Genomic DNA, 11,593 nt, shown 5'->3' on the forward strand with positions numbered 1-11,593 from the left:
AGAGAATATGTAAGTAAATATGAGGGCCCAGATTCTCCGACCACTTCAGCAACATCAATGAACCTAGGATGATATGACCCAAGAGCCAAGGACTCAAACTTTTAGCAGGAGCCTTTTACTGGATTGGTTAGATTCGTATCGAAAGATATCGATGCCAGCTCCATTTGTCGGCCTCGAATCTCAGGACTCACTTTGAGGGTCCAAATTGAGGTATATTAAAGTGAAAGCTGCCATAAAATGGGCCGCACCATGGATGGGACAACCTTTACGAGAGGACTGCTTAGGGCCAAAAAGAAAGATAATTAAGTGGGTCATCTCGATGTCAAATGCAAAAAAAGCTTGGTGGTGGAAAATCACTTTTAAATCCATTATCCAATCATTGGTTTTTATTTTCTTTTTGTCCAAAATTTTGATCAATTAATGTTCTAATGCAAAATGAATTAAACTGAAATTTCTAACTATTAATTATCCCATTTAGAAGATCTCATGATTCAAATCACAACCATCTGATATATGGCTCATTTCTTCATGTTTTGGGTGGGTGGGTGGGTGGGTGGATCGAGGCCATTTCTTTTTTAATATTAATGCTAAAGTGACCTTAAGATTGTATCTCATATCTCACTTTCGATGAAAAGCATTTATGGTTCCAATACACTGCCACATCAGGAAAGTGAGATATGAAGTACAATCTTGAGGTCACTCCAACACGACTCTTATTATTTATAACTAATCATCCAATCAGATTGTAAGTTTATGACTATGTGCAGTACAAAATGAGTGCTCAATGCTATCATTTAAAGTGGGGAATTTTCATTATTATCTGATAACCATAAGGATCAATGATCAGTCTTTAACTCTAATCAAAATAATTAATTAAGTAACCTTTAAGTAAAGTTATTGTATAAAAATCATTATCTCTTAATCATAAAATAACATGAAAGACCACTATTTCTTAAACAGACAAACATGATTCGTTCATTCTTTGAGATAAGACTTTTGATAATCATGAGGATGATCACATCAACATAATTAAATTAGAATCTGTGAGGATGAATGGCCCTCATACAATAATAAATAAAACATTAATAGATAAACCATTTTGTTTGTATATGACCGCAAAACAACCTTGCACTAATATATATTATTGTATTTCATTATATTATTAAGAGTGAAGTGATGTGGGATGACTCAACTTCCACAACCACGACAAGTAAAACATGATTAGTCAAGTAATTTAATCAAAATAATTTGAATCAACTCCTTGAGTAGTTAAAGAACATCGATAAGTTAGATGTTATATATAATGTTCCTTCTTTTTTTTTAACTTGGAAAATATTGATAAAATCCCTTGTTGGGGAGTAGGTATGAGGCCAAGGATGTGATCATGCCAAATAAGCATAGAAAAGAAATCAAGAAGTACTATATGATTGGCATCACAAGGAGGTCTGTTCCTGCTAAACTAGAAGATTTGGAAAGATCACTTACAGAATCTGTAGTGATTTCTTTGAAATTGGGTTGTGTTTTTGGTTGGCAAAGCTACCCCCCCCCCCCTGAAGTCCTCTTTCTACGATTTAAGATGATGAACTCAGCAAGTAGATGGTTAAGATCATATGCGTCATGAGATCTCCAACATAGGTCTCGATGAAACCAACTGTATGGATCGATGAACATGTGCCACGTGGAGCTTTAAAGTTTCCTTTCATATTAAACAAGGGTAAACTTAATTAGAGAGACAAAAATCAATTAAATGATGGGCACACATTAAGGTTCATTAAATGCATCTTGAAAATAAGCATTTGAAGGTATTTCTGATAATATATATATATATATATATATATATTTTTTTTTTTGAGGGCATTTTTTTTTATAGGTAGCCGTAGCCTTTCACCATGTTTGGATAACGTTAAAGAGATAGTTAGTAGGGCATGATATATAATTAAGAAACTCTATGCAATTAAAATGAGAAGCTTTTAATAAAGGAAAATGCTTGAAGGACAAACGGAGACACAAAGTGACAAAAATGATGTGGTGGCGCTTACATAACTTTAGATGTTTTTTAGTCGTATCTCGCGAAAAAGCATCCTGTGCCATCACGAGTTTTTGTCACCTTTGTATCTCCATTTGTGTCACCCAAGCATGACACTTTAATAAATTGACCAACACTTGAATACAATAATTAGCAGCATTGGGATGCTTATGGAATTGGGAGACAACTTCTTATGGAAAAACACTTGCATTACTCATCAAAATTTTTGCATTATTCATCAAAATTGTTGTTAAATGACACACACAAAAAAAAATAGTTTAATTTGACAAAATTATTACATATATGTAATATTTTGAAATGAGTTAGTGACAATTAAATTTGATGAACGGGTAGACTAGTCTGGGTAAGATTTCAAATCTTACTAAGAGTCATTGGGCTCACATGAATTACTTCATTAGCAATCCAACATCCCAACTTTTTAGATTTCATAGAAATTAAAATTTAATTAAAAAAATTTTAAATATTATTTTTTGAGCATGATCCAAGGAGCTCAAAATAGATGGTTATCAAACTTTCAAATTTAAAATCCAAATTCAACGGTGAAATATAACTTAATTTTTTAATATTTCTCTTAAAAATTCATAGAATTTCATTTTTTGCAACCCTAGTTATGGCATCGAATCATATTAGCGATCGTGAAACTTTCCTTACTAACTTAGAGGTCTTGTTAACGTGTGCCCTGTAAGGAATTCAACCCGAAATTCACAACATGTGAGAAACAAAAATAGAGAAAAAATACATGTCGAAAAAAAAACAATCACGCACAAGATAGTATTTACGTGATTCGGTAATTTGCCTGCGTCCACAGAGTTGCAGAGGTTTCACTATTTTCGAGAAGAATTACAAAGTGCCGCTCAAGTCCCAAAGACGACAACCAAAACTTTAAAAAATCCTAATCATCAAAAATGACTTCTATACATTACGCACAGGATTCACAATGGGTTACAAAAAGGGCCCCAAAAAATTTTCCCGAAGGCAAGCTTGTTCCCATCAAAATACCACGCAAATATTATTCGGGTCGGGTCGTCAATCAGATCAAACATAACTAGGCTCCACAAAGCCCAACATGCCCTCATAAATGCACCTGGGACATATAATTTTGAAACTAAAAATGCCCTCAAAAAAATCTATTTTTACCAAAATACCCTCATATGCTTAATTCTCAAGGTGTACTTGTTACACTTTAACATGTGCCCTTAAACGTTATCACACCTAACTTAGCAAGTAAAGTGTTTTTTATTTGATAGGGCACTCCTAAAAGTTTTAAAATATTGGAGAGTATTACTATCTTTGATCATGAAGATCATTACAAAAATTAGGAATAAACCAACTGTGAAGATTAGATAAACTAAAATTGATAGAACTTGTTCCAATAATCCAGGTGACGTCCAATATGTGGAGTAATGAGAGATTATTATTAAGTTTTGATTGTTTCATGATATGATTACTTCAATGACTCAACAATCTACTTAGAATAATTACAAAACTTTAAATGAAGGTGTAAAACCTCTATTTGAGCCTTTCCCGAATGTCACTCAACATAATTAGTTAAGTCAGTACATAACTATAAATATATTTGTGGACCAATGGAACTGTGAAAGAAATAAAGAGGGTGTCACTTGTTAATTTAGTTAAGAGTAATGTTAGAGTACTTGACTTAAAATTTACATCAATTCACACTTTGTTGACGTGAAATGTGCACGGAATCATATATGCTTTTCAATCGTATCTCAATTAAAAGCATATATAATCCGTGCACACATCCACATCAGTAAAATGTGAATCGATGTGAATTTTAAAATCATTCCAACATTATTCGATGGTTAACGTTTGCGGGTGTACATTTTAGATTTAATTCAAAACCTGTCATCGTTATTGACCATTAATCTCAACTATTGTCGAGAAAAAAATAAATAAACAAATAGACAAGATAAGGACCATCAAATCTTAATTGGAAAGCGAGACGTGTCTTTCAAAGTCAAATCCTTCCGAAGTTAACTTTGTTTAGTTATTTTAAATATTAAAAACAAAAAAAAACAAAAACAAAAAAACAAACTCACAGACGTTACACCCATTTTCCCAACACTCTCTCACCTTCTCAATGATCTTCTCCTTCATCCTTCACATTATCAGATAAATCATTCATGTAGTATTCAAACTTGTCTACAACACTTTCCGGTACTGATACAAGCACTCTTACAGCTCCTACATCACCCACAACTGGTAAAAACAGGCAATAAATTTCACTAACCAGAGGACCCATATGGAGAGGCTTATCTTCTCCAAAATCCAAATCTTCTAAACCCAATTTAGTCCACGAAGAGATCACGAATGTCGCAGTAAGATCAGGTTTTACTCGCTTTACCTCCAAAAAGTCAATCATGGACCTTATGTAATCGTTGGTTAGAGATGTTTTTGCTTCTTGGACCAACTTCACACCATGGTGCACGTTAGCATCAACCAACTCCTTAACAGTAGTCTCGGCGCATCCTAGAACGAACCCATTTCCATAGTATCCTTGTGGTAATTCGGGTTTGACTATTTTCCTAACGTTAGCTGAGAAAAGTAGTTTGATCTTTAGTGATGAAGGTGGGTTTAGAGATTTAATCCAACAGCGCCACGTGTGCGATGCAAGGGCTTCAAAGTAGGTGCATTTTAGCGAGGGAACGCAGAGCTTCTTGAGTTGAAGGATAAGAGAAGAAGTGAAGGTTAAGGAGATGGGGACCAACGTTTGGGATAGAACGAATTGGGTGAGATCGAAGTGCATGTCAATGTGAGGAATAGTATTGGTAAATTCAGGGTGATCGAAGGTTATATTTGGAGGGTTTCGGGAACTTATCACGTGGCGGCTGTGGAAGGGACTAATAGGGAGATCTGCATTAGGATTCGTGGTCATGTAGGCCCAAGCGTGCAAGAATTGGGATGTGCCGATGCCATCGCAGAGACAGTGATTGATGCCAGTGCACAGGATCATTCCTCCGCAGCGGAGATTCGTCACCTACATCAATAAAATTAGATGAACATTACATTTCCAATGGAGGACAAAGGCCATTTTCGTCATTAAAAAAAGGGGAAAACACCACGAGTGGGCAAGCTCACACAGATTTTTCTTGGCTTATATTTATCTACTTTAGCCTTAGTGATCACCATCTCAAAAAGAAATATGACTGTTCTTATTCAATTGAGTCGTAATAATCTGACTAACCCATGTGGCATACTTGATCGACTACTTGACGTGACAAGTTTGGGAATGGTAGATCTGTGCCCTTCGGGATACACAATTCCCTCAAGATACAATTTTTTATGAGAAAGTACAGTCTTGTATCTTGAGAAGTGCATATCTACCATTCCCAAACTTATCACATCAAGATAGTTGATTGAGTTTACCACGTGGACTAGTCAAATTATCACAATTCTATTAAATTAGAATTAAATTAGTGGCGTGTGCAAAGGCGCATATATTTTTTTTTTTTTAAATTAGGATTTACATAAGATTAATTTTTTTCAAATGAATATTATAATTTATAATTGAGTCATGATAAAATGACTCGCCAGGTGCATACTCAATCGACTCATTGACGTGACAAGTTTGGAATCGTAGATCTATACACCTCGGTATACACAATTACACTTCACCATATAAAAAAGTTTATCCTGAGACGAAAAGATCTACGATTTCCTAACTTGTCCACATCAGTGAGTTGATTGAGTATGCCACCTAATGAGTCATTTTATTAGGACTCTTTATGATTCAATATATTTTACAAGTATTTTTGTAATTTAAGTATTAATTAGGAAATTTTGAAATTCACATCAAACCATTATCTCATTATAGTGTTTGAAGATTAAAATGATGTATTTATAGTTTTAATAAATTAATTAATGAGGTTACTTGAGTGTCTTTGCAATTTAATTTATCGTTTTCAATCATAAGATCCTGATTTTAAGTTCAAATGTATTTTAAGAATATCTTTAACGTAAAATTTGTGTATCAATATCCTATATATACTTTGCCTTCTCTTATTATAATAGTAAAGATATATTAACTAATAAGTATTGAAAACTTACATTTTGAAATTTAAATAATTAATTAAAATGTACAGTCTAAAATAATTAAACAAGTTAATTAATTATAAAAATATTATTTCATTTCAATTTAACAAAATGAAAATCATAAAATACTGATGAAGGATTAAAGAAGGATATAATTGTCATCTTAAGTTGGTGTCAACCTCATCCCTTGCATATTAGAGTGGGGCTTAAAATGGGATAGACTCAAACCAGATTCGAGTATATCAATATTTATATTTTTAATCCAACTCGGATCTGAATTGACCTGAATTGCTTAATTCATATTAGGTCAAGTCGAGTTTAATAATTAAAAATCATTTAACACTTTTATTTTTTTGTTATTATTCTTTGAAAATTTCTATATTATTCTATTTTACCATTATAATTATTTTCTTATGATAATAATAGTACATGTTGTATTGAAGTAGTAGAAAGGAATATTTTGAAAAATGTAAAAATATAATTTTCAAAGTGATACATCATTCAGAAGCGCCCAACATATAATTAAAAGCATAGGCGATAAGCACCCAACATATAATTACATGATCATTAATGAATATTCAAATGGTAAATGTAATAACTATCATTATTTTTTTGTAATTATTATCAGGATTTAACATGTCCCATAGAACAATTAAACATCCAGTAATCAATAGGAAATATGACTCACAAACTACCATTTTAAAAAGAGAATTAAAAGAATAGAAATTTACCTAATTATTGTATTTTTAATTACAAAATCTCCAATGTTGTTCTGACAACTCTAAGAGATCCTTACTTTATGAAGTTGGGTTTGCCCAGTAAATCTCTCTTAAAAGAAACATTTGATCTCACATTCTGTGGCGCACCGGGCAAGGCCTTAAAATGGAATGAATAGAACAAGATTCGTGTAGATGAGATGACCCTAAGTAGTAGTTGGAATAGAGCCTAGCTGGGTATGGGAATGGATGGTAATAGATCAATGATTGTACATCACATCAGTATTCAGTACGTTCTTCTTTTACACTTAAAAGTAAATAAAGGATGGCTCTTGATTTATTTGATTGACAATCAAACTAAAAAATACTATTCCTTTTTTTTTTTTTTTTTATTCGAGGAAGAATCTAGATCATTGAAATTAATGACTAACTAACGTACACTCATTGAACCTCTGACTTACACCAGCAAACTTTTTTTCAATTAAAGTAAATTATGTTGGTTAAATTAGAGAGGTGCTATTAACACAACTACTTTTACTTACAGCACACAAATCCATATGTAAACATTTAAAGAACATATTAATTTCAAAAGGTTTGGTGTGTTATAAGTAAAAATTGGTGTGAATAGAATTTCTCTTAATATATATACATATATATAAAGGACAGTGGTTGAATCTAGTTTTAGAAATCACAAGGTAGAAATATTTGGATTCACATTTTTAGCAAAAGCAACATGGGTATTTATATATAAAATTTAAAAAATTAAAAATAATTAAATTTAGAAAATAATTGTGCTTTTGGTCACTATTATTGTCCCCCCAATCGCCAGAATGTTGATACTTATATGATTTGAATCCATAGGAACATTAATATGCTAGAATTGGTCATACTCCTTGAATTTATGAAGGAACCCCATAAATATGAGTTTGAGTTTAATGTGATGGCTTGAATTTTTTTCCACTTTAATGAAAATTAATCCAAGTTTTCATAGAATCCAACATCAATCAATCGCAAGAAGTCATGTGTATTAAGGGCTTCCCAAATATACAAAATTATCATGTTAGGTATTGTGCAATTAGTCAATTGGGATTCTGTAAAATGTCGTATTGATTTTTCTATTAGCAAAATTTTTTTCATAATTTCACATAGGACGGTTTAGGAAGTTATTTATGTATGTCACAAAAGCCTAACAAAGAGTGCTGACTTTTAAACTCAACCTGACAGGAAAACTCGAAAACTCACTGACGTGGCATTGGTAAAGAATCGTAGATTTTGTCTCTCGGGATAGACAATCAACCTAACATCTGCAGTTGTGTATCTCAAGGGTACAGTTGTGTATCCTGAGCAAGAGAATTTACGATTCTTTGTGCATGACACATCAGTGAGTTTTGAGTCCGACTATCAGGTTGAGTTCAAAAATCATTAGTCCCTGACAAATTACCCTTCCAAATTCAGGTTAATATTTGAGATATACTCTAAAAAACATTAACCAAAATGCCCTCACCTTCAACATTTTAATGATTGAAATACCCTCACATCAACTTGTAGAAAAAAAATCCTAATTTTTTTTCCTTCGTCAAAATCTTTAATCTTGAACCCTTGATTTTTCATCATCCAAACCAACTATATACTGTCTAATTAAGATTCTCTATCTCTCCAACCTCAAAACTTAAAAACAAGATAGGATTTTCGGGAAAGTAGATGATGATGGAGTTTAAATCTATGGGTTTTTTTTCCCATGGGTTAAGACTTTTAGAAGAAAAGCCTTCTTTTGAGAAGAAAAATAAGGATTTTTCAGCTGTAGAAGTTGAAGATGAGAGGATTTAAGACATTTAACATTAGTTATCAGAGAAAATCCAGGTAATATCATATATGGCATGCATGTGCGCCTTCACATAATGCCTACCATTCGAAGCCTTCAAAAATTTGGTCTCCATAAAAATATTCTAGTCCGGAAAAAAAGAAGCTACACAAGTACTCAAGATTCGCCTAACATGAATGTCAAAGATCATCGAGAGAACTAAAAATTGTACGGCAAATTATATCAAAACAAAGTCCATAAAAGAAAGCCAAAAAAAAAATCTGTAAATTAAAAGAAAAGTAAGAAAATCAAGCATGAAAAGTCATTTTCTTCAATAAAAATTCATCACTATTTAAATATAAACCTTTAAATAGAAATACTAGAAAATGGAGAGAAAAAAAATTACCCAACAAACCACAAAAAAAAAAAAATTGGAAATAAATCACACAAGCCCATTAGAAAAGATAATAAGAAGAATATAACTATAAATAACTAATAAATTTTAAAGAAATAAAAAAGAATAAAAAAGAAAAAGAAATTCTCACCTGAATTACAAGAAGAGGGATACCCAAGAAGCTTGGAGCGTCCACCTTATACAAGAGCTTCCTCCAAGACATGTTGGGCCATCTAGAAGCTTCGAGAAACTCATCGACAGTAAAATCCATGAAAGCTTGTGCAAACACAGCACCTTCTCCATTGCAATCAACCTCAAGCTTCTCTTCATTTTCCTCACTAATTTTCAACCTCCCTGCCAGTGGAAAGTAATCAACAAGAACCCTTGAAAGTGAAGATTTCAGGTTCTCTATGCATACAGATTTCCTGTAGAGATACAGATATTTAATGGAGAATCTCAGAAATTTTTGGTCATCAAGATTAGAGAGATAGAGTGATTGTTTTGGTGTTGGGATCTTTGGGCAAATTAAGATGGGCTTGTTTTGATATAAACAATCTGGAAGCTCTGACGATCTGAACATGGTTGCTGTTGAATCTCAAAACACAAATACACACAACGAGAGAGAGATCAAATTCAATGGAAAAGAGGGTAGAGAGGGTGTATTGTTTATATAGAGGTGCAACACCTTCGTTTTGATTTGATAATGTACGATTAGATTCTTGTTAGTAACTATTTGTTTCACCAATGTTTTAAGTAAAATACTTTGAAAAAAAAATAAAATAAAGTGGTACTTGAGAAAATAAGTTTTATCAAGATACTCTCGAAGTCGAGAAATTGAGAATATTTTTGTTATTTTTTTTTCCCAAAAAATAGATGTCAGTCATAGAGGAGTATGAGGATATTCCCACAGGGATACGGTGATGCAATGTGTATTAAAAACTTAGAGCGATTAGTTAGGAGGACCATAATTGTCCGAGTACATAATTAGGACTTAAAGTAATTAAGTGTTTAAATTTTAATCGTTCATTTGGAGTGGATCTACTTTTTTTTAGGTGAGATTCCATTGACTAGGAAAATACTACACAATCCCTATCATGTAAACGTAACTTTAGTTAAAATCTTATATTATCTTAATAATATATACCAATGATATTTATCTCGAGGATAATTCGTAATAATTAATTTTTATATATGTGGTGACAATTTGACTACGCCGCGTGGCAGACTCAATCAACTCCCCTTACGTGACACGTTTGAGAATCGAAGATCTGTACTTCCCAGGATACATAACTACACATCCACATAAAAAATGCAGTTATATATCCCAAGAAATATGGATCTATGGTTCTAGCACATGTCACGTCAAGAGAATCAAATGAGTCTACCACGTGGGGTAGTCACATTATCATGATTCTTTTTATATTTATAGAATCAAGAATGTTTTATTTCTTAAGTTAATAAATCAAATATTATTTTATCTACAAAAAGTAGATTAATAGTTAATAATTGGTAGGTGAAGGCTGATTTTATCTTGCACAAATTTTTTTTAACCATCTGCACTAGTTGGCACTTTCACTTACTTTGGAGGGTGTTTGGCTAAGCATCCCAAAAGGAAGAATGGTGACGGGATATTTGGCTAAGCATCCCCAAAAGAAAGAATAGTGACAGTAACATAGAAATTGAGGACACCAAAACATTTCTTTCCAAGGGATGCACTTCTGTGTGGGCCCCTTTTTTTTTGTTGGTTATCAAGTTGACTCATGTGAGTCATCTCTTTTTGGAAAAAATCATTCTATTGTGTTAAAAGTAAATATTTTGGGCTTGTCAGTCTTATTCACGAACCCTCTTCTGTTGATCCTACTTTGTGGAGGTCCCTCTCATGAATTCTTTTGGGCAGAATTCGCAATCAAAGAATTGGACCCAAACCCTGTTTTCTGTGCCAAGTGTTTGAAGAAGCGGGCTAGTCGAAAATGCCTGTTCGGTTTATTGTTAGGGATAACTATCATCTTTTCTTTCCTCTCCCATTCCTTTCTAATTGGTTGGACCAACCCCACCACGATTTCAAGCAAATCTTTCAAAAAAATTAAATAAATATTTTGGGCTTTGGCTATATCATAAGAAATTCACAAGCTTAGCTTATCATTACTTAAAAAAATGGTATTTAATGACGCTTACAAAAAAAAAAAAAAAATAGATAACAACTTTTAAAAAAACTGTCATCTAAAGTTCTTTTCAAAATTAAGTAAAACTTTAGATGATGGGTTTTTTGCAAAATGCTCATCTAAGATCTAAACTTTTAATGATAGATCTCAGAAAAAACATCATCTAAAGTCTTTATAAACTATAAATGTCATTTTTTTCAAAATATTCATCTTATATTTAAAACATAATTTATGTCAATGGGTCTTTACATCATATTTTGACGAGTTGTTAACTAATTCATTGCTATAAATACAACAAAGATAGAAAAAATGGGAGCCAAATGATTGGAAATTTAAAAAATATATTTACTCTTATATGAAAAAACATTAAGGATATATTTGATTGCATGGAAAGTGACTTTTCAGGAAATTTGAAATCCA

At 32.3% G+C, this 11,593-nt stretch overlaps 1 protein-coding gene across 1 annotated transcript; it reads right to left on the bottom strand.

The window, feature by feature from the left end:
• Positions 1-4,030: 4,030 nt before the first annotated feature.
• LOC147407393 (alcohol acyltransferase 9-like) lies at positions 4,031-9,632 on the bottom strand. Its single transcript, XM_086432837.1, has 2 exons — positions 9,163-9,632; positions 4,031-5,045 (listed from the first exon to the last, which is right to left on the bottom strand). The coding sequence occupies exons 1-2, from the start codon at positions 9,589-9,591 to the stop codon at positions 4,146-4,148; spliced, it is 1,329 nt and encodes a 442-aa protein (XP_086288963.1). The 5' UTR covers positions 9,592-9,632; the 3' UTR covers positions 4,031-4,145.
• Positions 9,633-11,593: the final 1,961 nt, after the last annotated feature.

This window comes from Akebia trifoliata, chromosome 3, assembly GCF_017979445.1.
Source record: "Akebia trifoliata isolate Shusen 1 chromosome 3, ASM1797944v1, whole genome shotgun sequence".
Lineage (NCBI taxonomy): Eukaryota > Viridiplantae > Streptophyta > Magnoliopsida > Ranunculales > Lardizabalaceae > Akebia > Akebia trifoliata.